General features: G+C 39.2%; 1 protein-coding gene and 1 non-coding gene across 3 annotated transcripts in view; both read left to right on the plus strand.

The window, feature by feature from the left end:
- The first annotated feature begins 7,649 nt into the window (after positions 1 to 7,649).
- LOC110502603 (zinc finger CCHC domain-containing protein 24) overlaps positions 7,650 to 18,805 on the plus strand; it is a 73,728-nt gene continuing 62,572 nt past the window's right edge. The window contains exons 1-2 of one of the 2 annotated variants that reach the window (XM_036960232.1): positions 7,650 to 8,216; positions 16,000 to 16,200. In XM_036960232.1, coding sequence (XP_036816127.1) covers positions 7,980 to 8,216; positions 16,000 to 16,200 — 438 coding nt within the window. In that variant the 5' untranslated portion in view covers positions 7,650 to 7,979. The remainder of the gene's footprint in view (positions 8,217 to 15,999; positions 16,201 to 18,805) is intronic. The other variant, XM_021580774.2, reaches the window with a different exon arrangement.
- On the plus strand, positions 10,045 to 10,097 carry LOC118943948. The gene has a single exon (XR_005039293.1). It is a non-coding gene; the product is annotated as a U7 small nuclear RNA (small nuclear RNA).

Below are 18,805 nucleotides of genomic sequence, written 5' to 3' on the forward strand. Positions count from 1 at the left end.
GAGAGCAAGTTGTTGTCAGAAGCCTAGGATTCTCACCTCTATCTATTGCTGTATACACACAACTGTTGGTTTATCCCATTTCCCTACGATTAGACCTAATTGGGTGAGTGTGATTGAAGTGACACAACACCAAGCATCAGCTTTTAATTACAGCCCAATGTTTATCTGTCACAGTTTGGTGCCGGTTTCTAGATAATGTCATTATATTTTTGACCTCACAGTTAATCCAGGCGTGGAAATGGGAGAGGTAATTTACATGGTTGTTGGGGTGAACATTTCCCATATGTAGACCTCTCATTAAATATTTAATTAATTAATAAGTAGGTCTAATCACATTCTATAGGGAACGCGTTCTGAATATTTCACACTGAAATGACTGTTTAGCAACACGTGTTCCACGTCGTAAGGTATGGTATATCAATACACCGTAGACCGTTCTTATTAAAAAGGACTCCCTTACACCACATACTCATCGCACACAATCATACATATTTAAACGCAATAAAAACACAATAGTTAAAAGGAATTTAATAAAGGTAACTTACAAAAACATGATCATGAAAACAAATACATTCCTCAGTAAAAAAAAAAAAGGTAATCAACCAGCGGTCTAACTGCCCTAGCCGCAACAAAAAATCCAACTTAAAAGAGTTCTGGAGATCATTCCACAAGTAAGGTGCAAGAAAACTAAAAGCAGATCTACCTAACTCAGTGGCAAACGAAGGGATCTCCAGAGTTAGCCATCTCTGAGACAGGGTCTGGTAGCTCGTACTTATGAAGGAAGGTACGGTGGAAATTTGTGCAAGAGGGCTTTAGAAACAAAACAAGTGCAATGCCTCGATCTACGAGACTTCCACCATAGCCAAACTACTTTCTGATACAGAAAGCGGTAATGTGTATGGAACCTGTCACCCGTAATAAAGTGCAGTGCGCTATGATCAACTCTGACCTATGGTTTCAATATAGCGGCAGCCGCATCATTCAGATGATATCACCCTAATCTATAGCCGGTAATATCATCGAAATGATTTGTTTTCTGCTTTTTAACGAAATGCATGCACTTTTCCTATAAAGGAAGCCAATTTTAATTATTTACTTTTTAACTAACTCATCAATATGCTTTTTGAAATATTAAACTTTTCGTCAATCCAGATACCCAGATATTTATAAACGGGGGCACGATTAATGTGGGCACCGTCCAATCCTGCATATGAATAATTCATCAGATACATTTTGAAGCTTTTTGGAAAATGAAATGTAATTAGTTTTACCTGCATTAAGTACCTATTTTAGTTCAACAAAGGCGATCTGGAAAGCAAAAAAGGCAGATTGTACTTCTGAAAGAGCCCTGTCAACAGAAGGGGCAACAGAATACACAACAGTAGGGTAGTATTTTCAATTGTTTTATTTAACCTTTATTTAACTAGGCAAGCCAGTTAAGAACAAATTCTTATTTACAATGACGGCATACCAGAAGGCAAAAGGCCTCTTACGGGGACGGCGGCTAGCGACTGGTATGAGCTGCAACAAACACTCAAAGTGGACAGTTTTATCTTAGTCTCTTCATTCAAAGAATCAAACATGGACACTCTTACTAACAGTTGTGGCTGCTTTGCGTGATGTATTGTTGTCCCTACCTTATTGCCCTTTGTGCTGTTGTCTGTGACAAATAATGTTTGTACCATGTTTTGTGCTGCTACCATGTTGTGTTGCTACCAGGTTGTTGTCATGTTGTGTTGCTACCATGCTGTGTTTTCATGTGTTGCTGCCTTGCTATGTTGTTGTCTTAGGTCTCTCTTTATGTAGTGTTGTCTCTCTTGTCATGTTGTGTGTTTTGTCCTATATTCATATATACACCACCTTTCAAACGTTTGGGGTCACTTAGAAATGTCCTTGTTTTTGAAAGAAAATTTAAAAAATGTGTCCATTAAAATAACATCAAAGTCATCAGGAATACAGTGTAGATATGTTAATGTTGTAAATGACTATTGTAGCTGGAAACGGCAGATTTTTAATGGAATATCTACATAGGCGTACAGAGGCCCATTATCAGCAACCATCACTCCTGTGTTCCAATTAGAGGTCGACCGATTATGATTTTTCAACGCCGATACCGATACCAATTATTGGATGACAAAAAAAGCCGATACCGATTAATCGGCCGTTTCTTAAAATGTATTTGTAGCAATGACAATTACAACAATACTGAATGAACACTTATTTTAACTTAATATAATACATCAATAAAATCAATTTAGCCTCAAATAAATAGTGAAACATGTTCAATTTGGTTTAAATAACGCAAAAACAAAGTGTTGGAGAAGAAAGTAAAAGTGCAATATGTGCCATGTAAGAAAGCTAACGTTTAAGTTCATTGCTTAGAACATGAGAACATATGAAAGCTGATGGTTCCTTTTAACATGAGACTTCAATATTCCCAGGTAAGAAGTTTTAGGTTGTAGTTATTATAGGAATTTTAGGACTATTTCTCTCTATACCATTTGAATTTCACATACCTTCATTTACCTGCGTGCAATGAACGCAAGTGACACAATTTCACCTGGTTAATATTGCCTGCTATCCTGGATAACTTTTAGCTAAATATGCAGGTTTAAAAATATATACTTCTGTGTATTGATTTTAAGAAAGGCATTGGTGTTTATGGTTAGGTACACGTTGGAGCAACGACAGTCCTTTTTCGTGAATGCGCACTGCATCGATTATATGCAACGCAGGACACGCTAGATAAACTAGTAATATCATCAACCATGTGTAGTTATACCTAGTGATTATTATTGATTAAGTTTAATGCTAGCTAGCAACTTACCTTGGCTTCATACTGCATTCACGTAAGGCAGGTGGTTAGAGCATTGGACTAGTTAACCGTAAGGTTGCAAGATTGAATCCCTGAGATGACAAGGTCAAAATTTGTCGTTCTGCCCCTAAACAAGGCAGTTAACCCACCGTTCCTAGGTCTCATTGAAAATAAGAATGTGTTTGCCTAGTTAAATAAAGATTAAATAAAGGTGTAAAAAAACAGTGAAGAGGCGACTCCGGGATGCTGGTCAACAACATACATGGCAGCAGCACAACATGGTAGCAGCACGAAACATGTTACAAACATTATTGAGCACAGACAAAAGCACGAAGGGTTAGAAACGACAATACATGAGTCTTTGAATGAAGAGATGGAGATAAAACGGTCCAGTTTGAGTGGTTTAGCTGCAGCGAACTGAAAAGAGGAGCAACCCAGGGATGTGTGTGCTTTGGAGACCTTTTAACAGAATGTGACTGGAGACAACGGTCTTGTATGTGGAGGATGAGGGGTGCAGTAAGTATCTCAGATAGCGGGGAGTGAGGCCTAAGAGGGTTTTATACAGTATATAAGCATCAACCACTGGGTCTTGCGACGAGTATACAGAGATGACCAGTTTACAGAGGAGTATAGAGTGCAGTGATGTGTCCTAAAGGAGCATTGATGGCAAATCTAATGGCTGAATGGTAAAGCACATCTACCCACTCGAGAGCACCCTTACCTGCCGATCTATAAATTACGTCTCCGTAATCTAGCATGGGTACGTAATCTAGCATGAGTAGGATAGTCATCTGAATCAGGGTTAGTTTGGCAACTGTGGTGAAAGCAATTTCGATAGAAGAAACCAAGTCTAGATTTAACCTTACCCTGCAACGTTGATATGTGCTGAGAGAAGGACAGTGTGCCGACTAGCCATACTCCCAAGTACTTGTATGAGGTGACTTCCCCCTGTAATTCAGATAAAGACCACAATAAGTCTCAATTATTTTCCCAGCACTTTCCTTGGCTGTCACTGTTCTTGGTGAACAAAACTTTTCTTCTGTGTCGTCACAACTTTTGGAGATATTTCAACAAAATGATTTTGTGGTAAATGAATCTAATTTATTGAACATTTGAAAAAGTTGTAGATATATTCTAATGAAGTTAGATCTATTATATATATTTTTAAATATACAGTAGGAAAGCCTTAAGATAAATTATCAAATTGTTTAGAGAGATGAATGTAGCTCTTTTAGTAAAGTAATACTATAATATGTTGGATGAGTGTGCTGGGGGCTAGTTACCTCTATGTTAGACAATGACTCACCCAGTTAGCGCTTGTTTATGCTAACTCGGTAGCAAGCAACTTCACTAGCAGTAAATGCTAGCCAGCTAGCTAGTTAGCATAAGCAGCTAGGAGTACTAGCTAGCAACCTTACTACCAGATCGTCTGAGATAAAATACATTAAAAAAGAGATCGTAACTTAATTTCAGTTGTAAATGTTTCCACTAGTGACTGATAGCTTTACAGCTAATGCAACTTTATAGCCTTTTAGCTATTTTATACAGGATTTTATGTCTTATACAGTTGAAGTCGGAAGTTTACATACACCTTGGCCAAATACATTTAAGCAGTTTTTCACAATTCCTGACATTTAATCAGAGTACAAATTCTCTGTCTTAGGTCAGTTAGGATCACCACTTTATTTTAAGAATGTGAAATGTCAGAATAATAGTAGAGAGAATGATTTATTTCAGCTGTTAGTTCTTTCATCACATTCCCAGTGGGTCAGAAGTTTACATGCACTCAATTAGTATTTGGTAGCATTGCCTTTTAAATTGTTTAACTTGGGTCAAACGTTTTGGGTAGCCTTCAATAAGCTTCCCACAATATGTTGGGTGAATTTTGGCCCATTCCTCCTGACAGAGCTATATCCACATCATTTTCCTGCCTCATGATACCATCTATATTGTGAAGTGCACCAGTCCCACCTGCAGCAAAGCACCCCCAGCAGTGGCTTCTTCCCTGAGGAGTGGCCTTTCAGGTTATGTCAATATAGGACTCGTTTTACTGTGGATGTAAATACTTTTGTACCTGTTTCCTCCAGTATCTTCACAAGGTCATTTGCTGTTGTTCTAGGATTGATTTGCACTTTTCGCAGCAAAGTATGTTCATCTCTAGGAGACAGAACGCATCTCCTTCCTGAGCAGTATGATGGCTGCGTGGTCCCATGGTGTTTATACTTGCATACTATTGTTTGTACAGATGAACACGGAACCTTCAGGCATTTGGAAATTGCTCCCAAGGATGAACCAGACTTGTGGAAGTCTACAATTCATTTTCTGAGGTCTTGGCTGATTTCTTTTGATTTTCCCATGATGTCAAGCAAGGTAGGCTTTGAAATACATCCACAGGTACACCTCCAATTGACTCAATTTATGTCAATTAACCTATCAGAAGCTTATAAAGCCATGACATCATTTTCTGGAATTTTCCAAGCTGTTTAAAGACACAGTCAATTTAGTGTATGTAAACGTCTGACCCACTGGAATTGTGATACAGTGAATTGTTTGAAATATTACTTGTGTCATGCACAAAGTAGATGTCCTAACCGACTTGCCAAAACTATAGTTTGTTAATTAACAAGAGATTTGTGGAGTAGTTTGAGTTTGAATTTATTTTTATTTTTACAGGGACAGTGCACATTAATCAACGTTTCAGTAAAAGTGCCGGTTTTAGCCAGCCGGCTAATTTTCAACCGCAGTCCCTGGGCAGGTTATTAAAAACAATTACAATATAGACAATAGCAACATAGAACAAGCAAGACATAGCAACATAGGACAAGCAAGACATAGCATACAGACAGAGCAACATAAAACAAAAAGCAGCAAGACAAAATTCATAAAAGTAACAAAATGTTTCCACACCTCACAAGCTACAGACAACAGACAACATGGAAAGCGGCAACACACAGCTAGGGACCATGTTCACAAATCTGATTTACCTTTAGCCATGTCTTTAAGCATTTTGTGAAAGTGTGATATGTGGTGCAGTTATGTGTGTCTGATGGCAGTGTATTCCAGACATGGGAAGCTCTCACAGAGAATGCAGATTTACTAAAGGTGCTTTTCCTTAGGGGAACTATGCAGTCACCTCTCATGGCAGACCTTGTGGATCTGCTGCCATATGTCTGGGTTTTCTGTTTAACAAAAATATTGAGTGGAGGGGGAGCCAGGCCATTAAGGATCTTGAATACAAGACATGTGTCGGTGTATTGCACAAGATTTTCCCAACTCAAGAGCTCATGCTTTCTAAGGATGTGACAATGATGATGGCTATTGTTGAAAAACAAGTTTTAATGACACCAACCTAGTGTATGTAAACTTCTGACTTCAATTGTAGCTACATAGCTATCTACATTTTTAAGAGAGAGCTTTTCAATTGGCATCTCCCCCTATTTTCAGTCACAGGTGGGGACTGGATTAGGTGTGAGCAGTGCAGGTGGTGGGCTCATAAGTTGTGCTTCAATTTGACTGGGGATAGCTTTGATTGTGACCTACAGGTACAAATTAGAATTGTGCAATAGCAGAGCATAAGAGAGTTACCACATCAATGTTACACTAAGTTAATGAGTTAAGTTTTTGTTATTTAATGTTATATTCCAATGTTATTTTAATGTTATTATTTATATTCCATTCCAATATTATATTCCAAATAATATTTTTTTTTAATGAATTAGACACAACTATTGAAAACCTTTTGCTCCTGAATATAATTTTAAAGACTGCTGGGACTTTACATCAAAACTCCTCACAAAGAATTTTGAATAAACTGATTAAATGGATTTGAACACACTTGTGTGTAGCCCTATGTCATAGTTACCCCGGTACTTAAAAAAATAATCCCCTTCTAAAAACGACATTTCATGAAATAACAAAAAGTGTAAACTGTAGCCATTTATTTCCCTTTATAGCTTATTCGCCTAAGTATGACCTTCATCCAGATCTAATTTTTTTCCCAAACGTTGCTTTTTTTGTGTCAGCAATTAGACATTGTTCTTAGGTGGGGAGGGGCTAGTTATCCCTTTGTACCCTATCAATGTCTGCACGTGTAGGTTATAATTTCTTACAGACAAACCCATATTGTTTATATAGATAGTAAAAAGAGCAGAGCCCAAAATCGACCTTTGGGGTGGAGACCTTTAGACAGTGATATCAAGGAAACCTGACTTAACACCATAGGAAGAAACACATTGTGTCCAGTATGTCAGTTTCAAACCAATTGCAGGCTGCCCGACCCAGGCCAATTTCAGAAAGTCTACAATTAATAATGAATGGTCAACAGAGTGGAAAGCCTTCAACAGGTCTGTGAAAAGGGCAGCACAATGCTGCCTTTGTCCAAACAATTTACAATGCCATTTAACACCAAAGAAGCAGCAGAAATAGTGCTACAGTATGATCTGTCCTGAAGGCAGACTGATGGACACTTATACCTTTTGAAGCTAGAAAATATCTAAGCTAATAAACCTAGGGTACCTACAAAATCCTAGCAACTGATTTGCGTCAATTAATATTAATCATTCTAAACCAATGAAATTCCTGGTTAAAGATCCAGTAATGAACCAGGTAACAAAGCATCTAACGGAAAAGTTAAATACGTTTTCACATAAATTAAAACTCGAACTTTTTTTATTTTGATACAAAATATTTTATTTCACAATATCAAAAGTAAACAGTGAACCCTGCAGAGATTCAAAAGGCATCAAGTAAACAAGGTAGAGAGCGAGAGAAAAAATGGTTTTGTACGTAGTGAATTAAAACCCTCATTTGCTTGCGTGCGTCATGACGCACCCCAAGTGTGCGTTGCATATCCAATGAGACTCCGGGTGGTTGTCCCACTGCAAATAAAGGGAGATAACGGGCTCTTAGTAGCGGCTGAAAACTTTTTATACTGACATGTTAGAGCAATGACTTTTGCGTAACGGCAAAACTGGGACTAGGCTCCCAGCATGATATAGGGTCCTTACGAGAAGAGGAATAAGGAAAGATTGTCACGGCCTGGTGGGGGTAAAGAAAGCTGTGAATCCGTTGAAGTTCAGAAAGAGCGAGCAAGCAAGATTTCCGAAAGTTGAGAGTAATACAGAAACACAGCGGCGGTGGAAGAGCTAGTGTACCCATTTGAAAGATGAGCTTGATGTCTGCCATAGACACCAGTGCCTCCGTGTACCAGCCTGCGCAGCTACTGAATTGGGTCTATCTCTCTTTGCAAGACACCCACCAAACTAGCGCCTTTGACGCCTTTAGACCCGAACCCAACTCGTCCCACCCGGAGTTGAACTACTGCAAGACTCCCGCCGCGGACGTGAGCTCGTCCCTCAACTCCAATTATCTCAACAATTTTTTTCAGCACCAGCGGAATGAGGTTAGAGACTGAACCGTCTGTTTGTTAAATGTTTAGTCTATTGCCACGTTAAGTGAATAGTTAATAGCCTACGATCTGTTTTTATTTGCATACATCCTATCGTATGTCGAACGCTGTTTTGCAAAATTTTCGAGGGTTTGCCACATTGACTATTCTGGTAGCCTACACAAAACCGCAATGGATATTACGAATATTGACAGAAATACGTGCTCATCAACTTTTCAGACCTATTACGGCAATATCTGATTCGATCATATTCAAACAGAAATAACGTTCATTTAGTAACAAACCTGAGTGCAACATGGAGAATTCAGCATGCACAATTTTAGCAATTTTATGGCAACAAAACAAAAAAGGAGACTATTTATTAAATTAATGCAATAACCAGGGATGGAATGACAAGAAGCACCGGTTCTAGTTCTTGAAGTGTAAAACACGGACTATAACCGTTTTAAACGCTCCAAAGCAAGCAGAATCACTCCAGCAAAGTTATATGTGCCTTTCAATTGGCTGTTAAGATGTTAACACTTTGAGAGAAGTGTTTGACTCGGTTTAGGCGGTTTTAAAGGCGATTGTTTTGACTCAATGTTCTGTGCAGGCAAGGCCAGACTCGAGCGTGCCACACGTAGGAGCGTGACGCATCTGGGTCTGTGGTCTGCATGCTGATGTGCTCGAGAGAGAGAGAGAGAGAGAGAGAGAGAGAGAGAGAGAGAGAAGAGAGAGAGAGAGAGAGAGAGAGAGAGAGAGAGAGAGAGAGAGAGAGAGAGAGAGAGAGAGAGAGAGAGAGAGAGAGAGAGAGAGAGAGAGAGAGAGAGAGAGAGAGAGAGAGAGAGAGAGAGAGAGAGAGAGAGAGAGAGAGAGAGAGAGAGAGAGAGAGGTCTTCAGGTTTAACGTTAGTAGCGCGCAGAAATGCCTATTGCGAAGGGTTTGTCAAAGCGCTGTATCTGTACATACGGTTCTATAGAAACAACAAAGTGTTAAACAAGACTTGTTTAACACTTTCTATATTTATGTCATCATGGATATTTACAGGAAAACATGCCTTCAATGCACGAGAGAGAGAGAGAGAGAGAGAGAGAGAGAGAGGCCTTAATTTCATTAAAAAAAGTATTATATTGGTAATCATAAAACATGTTTCCAACCATTTTTATGCAAGTAAAGTACCTGTATGATAAAAAAAAAACGAATGACAAGCCTGATGGAAACAGTGTAATTGTCGGTACCTCTCCTAAATGTCGACAGAACAAAACATGCAGACGGATGGATAATTGGTTTGTCTGTCAAATAGATCATGCACAATTGGCAGTGGAAACTTTTTTGGAGCGTTTGTTGATAGAATAACCATCCTGTACTCTTTGCACTGTATCTGTGCGCTGTTGGCGAGAGACCATCAACAGAGTTAAACATGGGTTGATGGAAACCTAGCTACCCACATAAAAATACTACAGTTTACTATAGAATAGTACAGTAATTACTATAGAATTCTGTAGTAAGCTGTAGAATACTATATTACACATTGTAGTATCCCTCAATAATGTGTAGTACTTAGAATAGCATTTTGCAGTATACTGTAGAATACTATAATAAATACTATTGTATTATGCACAAAAAACACTACATTGTTTTAAATATAGTAAATACTACAGCATTTCATTTGCAAATACCCTGCCCATTCCCCTTCCCCATATCCCAATTTGTGCCACCAGTAAGTGAGAAATCTACATGCCAAGTATAGACCATATATTGTGTTCCCTACCGGTTATAGAAAATAGCAGAAGCTCTGAAGTCTCCGTTCAGAACCGAATCCTACCTACCTACAGATTATGGAAAATGTGCTCTTTTAATATTTCTCCAGTAAGGTTTCTTAAGGAGAAAGCCCCCCACTTATATTTCAAAGATAATACATGAAAGCACTATAGCAAATACTACAGTAATGTCCCCAAAAAGTAAATACTACAGTATACAAGTATACAAGTCTACAAAAACACTACAGTAAACACTACAGTATACCGTACTACAATCTGAAAAAACACTACAGTAAATACTACAGTCCGCAAGAACACTACAGTAAATATTACAGTACACAACGGTAACTATTACAGTGCACTACTGTCATCAAAAACACTACAGTAAACACTACAGTATACCGTACTACAATCTGAAAAAACACTACAGTAAATACTACAGTCCGCAAGAACACTACAGTAAATATTACAGTACACAACGGTAACTATTACAGTACACTACTGTCCTCAAAAACACTACAGTAATTGCTACAGTATTTATACTATAGTCAACTGTAAATACTACAGTTTACTGCTGTAGATACTACAGTGAATACTACATTAATACTACTATTCCTACCATTGTATACTTTTTATAGAGGCTTTTCAGCCATTTAACATAAACCAGGCCTCTGAGATATGGGTGTGGTTTTCATACATTAAAACCCATTGTGTAGTGTCATACAATCCTACGATCCCCCTTGAGTAATGTCTTGCAAAAACACACACACACACACACACACACACACACACACACACACACACACACACACACACACACACACACACACACCCATACACCCATACACGTGCGCACACACACACAGTCTGGAAACAGTTGAAGCAGAGGGGGATCTTTTTCTAAACCTCAATGCAACACCAAGTACAACAACCCATTCCAGAGGCTTGATATGTTGGGATGAGTAATGTGCATTTGTTTCTGTTGTTGTCACTGACTTAAACGTTGTCACTGACTTAAAGGTTTCCATCCAACCTTTTTAAAAGTACAGATCAAAAATGTCACGACAGGCCTGATGGAAACAGCAAATTTGTCGGTAAACTTTCCAAATGTCGACAAAACCAAATACACTAGACAATGTCTGTAAAGTGTCTGTAAAATGTAATATGTGAGAAATGTCGGTGGAAACACCTTTATGGACAAATATTGATATAACCATCATATTGAAGTAAACTTGAATCACGAGATGATATGGTGTGTGGTCCTCCCACTACGACTCGGGAAAGCACACAGTTCATTAGGCTACAGATGAAATAAGTTATGATGAACTTCACAGGGTGGTGAAAGTGCACAGAGAAATTATGATCAATGTTCTGATCCAGAGCAAATAGGATAAAACTTTGCTCAAGGGCACATGGGCAGATTTCTTTCACCTAATTCACTCAGGGACTTGAACCAGCAAATTTTTGGTTACTGGCACAACGCTCTTAACCGCTTGGCTACGTGCCACGCTATAAATCAGAAATGTTTCTGACAAAACCATCAGTAGATTTGAAAATGCGAGGAAAACCAATTTAACTATATTATTTATTTGGTACATGGGAATTTAAACGCAAAATGTATTTTTATGTGCACTACGTCATCACACACAGCTTTTTTATCCTCAAAATTACAATTTGATGGAAGCATCTCTGGTGGGAAAATGAGCATATTATTTTCATGTATATTTTAGAATATGAGCATGAAAATCTGTCGCAAATTGGATAGAAACCTAGCCAGTGTCTCATCAAATAAAATAGGTAATAAATGAAAGGCCCAGTGCTGTCAAAATGCAGTTTTTTCTGTGTTTATATCATATTGTACAACATCTGATGAAACTAACACTGTAAACATACAGTTGAAGTTGGAAGTTTACATAAACCTTAGCCAAATACATTTAAACTCAGTTTTTCACAATTCCTGACATTTAATCCTAGTAAATATTCCCTGTCTTAGGTCAGTTAGGATCACCACATTATTTTAAGAATGTGAAATGTCAGAATAATAGTGGAGAGAATGATTTATTTCAGCTGTTATTTCTTTCATCACATTCCCAGTGGGTCAGAAGTTTACATACACTCAACTAGTATTTGGTAGCATAGCCTTTAAATTGTTTAACTTGGGTCAAACGTTTTGGGTAGCCTTCCACAAGCTTCCCACAATAAGTTGGGTGAATTTTGGCCCATTCCTCCTGACAGAGCTGGTGTAACTGAGTTGGGTTTGTAGGCCTCCTTCCTTTCACACGCTTTTTCAGTTCTGCCCACACTTTTTCTATTGGATTGAGGTCAGGGCTTTGTGATGGCCACTCCAATACATTGACTTTGTTGTCCTTACGTCATTTTGCCACAACTTTGGAAGTATGCTTGGGGTCATTGTCCATTTGGAAGACCCATTTGTGACCAAGCTTTAAATTCCTAACTGATATCTTGAGATGTTGCTTCAATATATCCACATCATTTTCCTACCTCATGATGCCATCTATTTTGTGAAGTGCACCAGTCCCTCCCGCAGCAAAGCACCCCACAACATGATGCTGCCACCCCTGTGCATCACGTTTGGGATGGTATTCTTCAGCTTGCAAGCCTCCACCTTTTTCCTCCAAACATAAAGATGGTCATTATGGCTAAACAGTTCATTTTTTTGTTTCATCAGACCAGAGGACATTTCTCCAAAAAGTATGATCTTTGTCCCCATGTGCAGTTGCAAACCGTAGTCTGGCTTTTTGATGGCGGTTTTGGAGCAGTGGCCTCTCCCTTGCTCAGCGGCCTTTCAGGTTATGTCGATATAGGACTCATTTTACTGTGGATATAGATACTTTTGTACCTGTTTCCTCCAGCATCTTCACAAGGTCCTTTGCTGTTGTTCTGGGATTGATTTGCACTTTTCACACCAAAGTACGCTCATCTCTAGGAGACAGAACGTGTCTCCACCCTGAGCGGTGTGATGGCTGCGTGGTCCCATGGTGTTTATACTTGCGTACTATTGTTTGTACAGATGAATGTGGTACCTTCAAGTGTTTGGATATTGCTCCCAAGGATGAACCAGACTTGTGGAGGTCTACATTTTTTTTCTGAGGTCTTGGCAGATTTCTTTTGATTTTCCCATGATGTCAAGCAAAGAGGCACTGAGTTTGAAGGTAGGCCTTGAAATACATCCACAGGTACACCTCCAATTGACTCAAAGGAAGCCAATTAGCCTATCAGAATCTTCTAAAGCCATGACATAATTTTCTGGAATTTTCCAAGCTGTTTATAGGCACAGTCAACTTAGTGTATGTAAACTTCTGACCCACTGGAATTGTGATACAGTGGATTTTAAGTGAAATAATCTGTCTGTAAACAATTGTTGGCAAAATTATTTGTGTCATGCATAAAGTTGATGTCTTAACCGACTTGGCAAAACTATAGTTTGTTGACAAGAAATTTGTGGAGTGGCTGAAAAACAAGTTTTAATGACAAAAAAGATTTGATTTAAAAAAAAGCTATGTTATTTCCTGATAGTTGCTGGTTCAAAATACAATCCACACAGGATCTTCTAATCAGCAGGTTGGCATGGACAGGATTTTCATCTTTCTACGGTGACATCACCATGCGGTAAATTGGTTAATAGACCACTCCTAAAGAGTCATTGCTAAATTCTTGCTTGAGAAATAGTATTTTGCTAAAAAGCTACTTTTGCCCATTTTAATGGAAATCTATTAAAGCAAGATACTTAACTGTTACCCAGAAATGATTTGATATTGATATGAAAATGGCTGCATTAGGCCTTTAAGGGGTTATGATGTGAGGACAATGAGTGGTTGTGAACAGAGATGAGCAGTATTTATATTACTTGTATTACACGGAGTGACAAGGAGTTGAGTGTTGGCACAAAACAGGCCTGGATTCCAGGCTGAAGATTATGTTCCATATTTAATATTGTACAAGACACTGGATTACCCCTGATCTCCTTGCTTGCAATCCTGTGGTAGATGCTACTATGATCACTTAAACTATTTGTATTGGAGAAATAGAGTAGATCAACAGTTGTGTCCAAAAATCATTCTTGCCTACTATGAGCACTGTTCAAAACTAGTGCACTATATAGGGAATAGGATGCCATTTGGGATGCAACCAAACAGCAGTGTTTCCCTCTGGTGGGTACAGCTCACCCGTGGATCTGTGAATTCAGCCACTTACTCAGATGAGGTGAGTAATGCATCCCAAATGGCACCCTGTTACCTTTATAGTGCGCTACTTTTGACCAGGGCCCAAAGGGTAGCTCAATCCCCATCAGGTGTCCACGGGGGGACAATTTGGCAACTCGCTGCCTCATAGTATATGAGGCAGGAGAGGGGAAGAGAGGGGCTCTATGGTCACTTTATATAATGGCTAATGTACTGTATGGTTGACCTGTCTTCACTGATTTGATAGTAAGGCATATCAAGGCACAGAAAGCTGTATATACAGTGTACACTATCTATACAATTCTGTGTCTATAGGGCCAGGAGTTTTTTTCCCACCACTTGACCATGGCCCTTTTTCCTGATCGGGTCACGTTGTCAGTAAACACTCCTGGCCCTAGATAATGTGGCATAATATGTTTGTCAGATAGAACTGGCAACTTCCACAAGGAAGAACAATAGCAGAATATCAACAGGCAGTGTAGAAAATCAATGGCAGATGGAAAGCCATGGAAAACATAAAGAAAGATAGAAAGCTAATATTTTATTTATCCAGGGTAGAATCTAGTAAATGAACACGCACACACAAACGGATGCACGCACGCACACACACACACAGGAGCTGATAAGAGTTGATTTGAGCTGCCTCCCGGGCTAGGACCGACCTCTGCTACACTGAGTGTACGATTTCTGTGCTATGCAACATAAGACATCAACAATAACAACGTAAGTTCTCCCAAGGAGAGATGTCATTCACAAAGACTCCAGTAACTTTCCATAACTCTGACAGTGTTGCCATAGATTCCTTCCATGTCTCAGTTTTAACAGTACATTGAAGAGGAGAGGTCATCATAACTAGGACCTGGAGTTTTTCTTAGGAAAAGCTTTAAATAGGCCTAGAAATTAGGGTTAGGTCTCATGGTCATGAAAAACTCTGGGCCCTATTACAAGGGTCATGTCATATGCAGGAAAAACTCCTGTCCCTCACCGTAAACAGAGGTTGAACCTACTTACCTAATTCATTGTCACTTCTATGCCAATATTTCAAATGGAGGACAAATTGAATAAAAAGGCTTTTAAAAATGTATTCTCTACTTCAGTTTGCTAATGGAAATTGATATTCAGAGTGCATTAAGCAGATACTGGAGCACCAATCTCACGCAACAATTGACTGGCACAACTTCTCAGAGTGAGCCACAAACCATCCTCATGGCGTGATACTTCAAACAGATCTGGGAACATAACAGCCTGGTCTCAGATCTGTTTGTGCTGTCTTGCCAACTCCTATCTAGCCATTGTCACGCAATACAGCATAAACAGATCTGGGACCAGGCTATGAACACCATGTCTCCCTTTCTCTCTCTCTCTCTCCTTGTTTACTGTAAGTCATCCTTCTCTAAAGTCCTGTCTTCCTTTGTGGCATCCCCAGTACTTTTCCAGTTCATAAGCAACAGCTGGACTGAGCACCAGATGTGCTGAATTTAACGAGAGAAAAGACAGAGGGAATAGGACAGTCAACGGAAATTGGTGATTAAACTCAACAGCATCGCAAATGCAAAAAAAAAATCCATATTGTTTCATTAGTGGTATCATGTATCCATAGGTTGTCAAACTACTCTGTAAGCATGATAGAGGGGAGTTGCAGGTGTTCTTCAGAAACACCTAATGGAATAAGAAATCCATTAGGAAGAACAGGCAGCACTTCAAACTTTGCATTAAGTTACTACAATAAAGGCATCATCACCTAGTTTTCATATCTTCCTTTATTCTACATTTCTTGTCATGTTTTTTCCCCTGCGCAATATGCCAACCATGTTTTCCTGTCTCTCCCTGTTCCAGGCATTGAATAACAGGGTATATAAAAATGTCTCGCCATACGACTCGCTCAACAACATTGTTGACGGACTCAACTCCTTGACGGACCACTTCTCCGACCTCTCCCTCTCCTCAGAGCCCCGCAAGCCCAGCAAAAGACCCCCGCCCAACTACCTATGCCACCTCTGCTTCAACAAGGGCCACTACATCAAAGACTGCCCCCAGGTAGGACACAGACTGAGACAGTCCTTATTCATTCACATGCATATTTGTTTGTTCATTCATTCATCCATTTTTGGGGGTCCTACCTCTAATTCTATTGGTTCAGTATCTTTTGATTTCAAAATGCTACTGGCGGCCATCGAGAGTCAACATGGCGTGTGATCATATTTCCAGCCAATCATGTCGCTTTTAAGTTGACCAATGGCTGTGTGGCGGTGGCATCTGTGTGATGCTCTGACCTAATTGTCAGACAGACAGTCCTATGTCCTCTGTGGTCATGAGTGTGTGTTAGTTGTGCAGACGGAACTTCACTATGAGGGAGGAAGAGTAGGGTGAAGTTGGCCCCTAGTTGCTGACCTTGGGTCAGTTTAGCATTTCCCCCACTAATGGTTAATGTTAGGATTGGGGGAGGGGAGGCTTATCCTAGATCTGTACCTAGGGGAAACCAATCAGAGTAAGGAACCAGCAGGGATGGTTATATAACTGATGTATATATACAAAATATTTTATCATCAGCAGAATTCATTGAATCATTAGCCAGGAGATTTCATTTGTTACATTTCTTCTGTCACAAAGTTAAGGTATTTGTAACTGCTTAAACGTCAGACATAAGGTGTCTGTCTATTGGACACATCAGTGTGTTGTGTCACTATAGGGGCGATCAGGTGCCAGGTTGGTAGAATGCACAACTTTCAAAGAAAAACATTCCTTTGTATCTGTTTGAGTGTGTAATCTTGTTGAAACAGCTTTGAATGCATAATCAAAGTGGTTAGTGTTTCAACGGCAAGGTTTGGACAAAAAAAAGTTGTTTGATGGGAAGAATATCCCATAGTTCATACTTTTCGCCTCTCGGTTTTCAAATATTTTAGTATTTTATGACGCAGGTCTCTCTGTAAAGAAAACAAGTCTAACCATGGCAAATTAGCAGCGAGTTCCAGCTGTGAGGTCCCATGGGTAACAGAGTGTGACCAATGGGGTCCAAGCTGAGCTCTCCTCTGTTTAACAGAATCAGTACCGGAGTGAATTCATCACAGAAAACGTTTACCGTTTAAGAACCAAACGGAAGCAAACAGAGCAAAACAAGTGTTTCCATTGGACAAATTCAGGTAGGTCCCTCCCTGTTTCATTCGGTTTGCTTCCATTTAAGGAACTTTTTGCAACAGAATAAAAAAAATAATAATAATAATAATTTCACCTTTATTTAACCAGGTAGGCCAGTTGAGAACAAGTTCTTATTTACAACTACGACCTGGCCAAGATAAAGCAAAGCAGTGCGACAAAAGCAAAAACACAGAGTTACACATGGAATAAACAAACGTACAGTCAATAACACAATAGAAAAATCTATGTACAGTGTGTGCAAATGTAGAAAGGTTAGGGAGGTAAGGCAATAAATAGGCCATAGTGGCGAAATAATTACAATTTAGATAAAAATAGCAGATTCGTACCACCAACTATTTACATGGGACCAGACGGGACAAGACAAACATGCTCCTACACCTGCCTTGCTTGCTGTTTGGGGCTTAGAGATATCAGCTGATGTAAGGAGGGCTATATAAATACATTTGATTTGATCTGATACACATGTCCGACGGCTACGCCGTCTTGGATTTGTGTCAGCATAATGAAAACACCCAGGACTCTATGGTACGGATGTTACTGATCTACCACTAGAAATAGAATGTGTGGAACAGGCTTGGAACATCTGACATTGGTAATTTGACTAGTAAACTCATTCTAGTTCAGTGGATTTACCGATCTATTGATTGGATGATGTACTGTATGTATGCGAGACATCGAATTATGTTTTTTAGTATCCAAAACTACCACAATATATGATAGCCTACTTCTAGTAATGATACATGTGTAAATGCACCCTAAAATACAGTATAAATAATTGTACATGGATATGACGCAAGCATTACAATATTGACATCACGCCATATTATGCACACTATGATGGCGTAACATGTCACAATAGTACAACTGAAATAGCATTCGGAAATGCTAGTGATACTGAGATAGAGGTTATGGACCACAAAATGACTATTGTGGTTTTCACATACGGGCACTTTGAGGAACGTTCGGTCTCCCTTTACGACGTCTTGTAAAGTAAAAGCAAACTGCATGGACTGGGTTTAAAATATGTTCTTTTGAAACAGGGACACTGAATTGTGGTGTGGAGATGTTGTTAGACAGGCCCATAGTGATGACAGATACAGTGCCTTGCGAAAGTATTCGGCCCCCTTGAACTTTGCGACCTTTTGCCACATTTCAGGCTTCAAACATAAAGATATAAAACTGTATTTTTTTGTGAAGAATCAACAACAAGTGGGACACAATCATGAAGTGGAACAACATTTATTGGATATTTCAAACTTTTTTAACAAATCAAAAACTGAAAAATTGGCCGTGCAAAATTATTCAGCCCCTTTACTTTCAGTGCAGCAAACTCTCTCCAGAAGTTCAGTGAGGATCTCTGAATGATCCAATGTTGACCTAAATGACTAATGATGATAAATACAATCCACCTGTGTGTAATCAAGTCTCCGTATAAATGCACCTGCACTGTGATAGTCTCAGAAGTCCGTTAAAAGCGCAGAGAGCA

The sequence above is a fragment of the Oncorhynchus mykiss genome, chromosome 23 (assembly GCF_013265735.2).
Source record: "Oncorhynchus mykiss isolate Arlee chromosome 23, USDA_OmykA_1.1, whole genome shotgun sequence".
Taxonomy (NCBI): domain Eukaryota; kingdom Metazoa; phylum Chordata; class Actinopteri; order Salmoniformes; family Salmonidae; genus Oncorhynchus; species Oncorhynchus mykiss.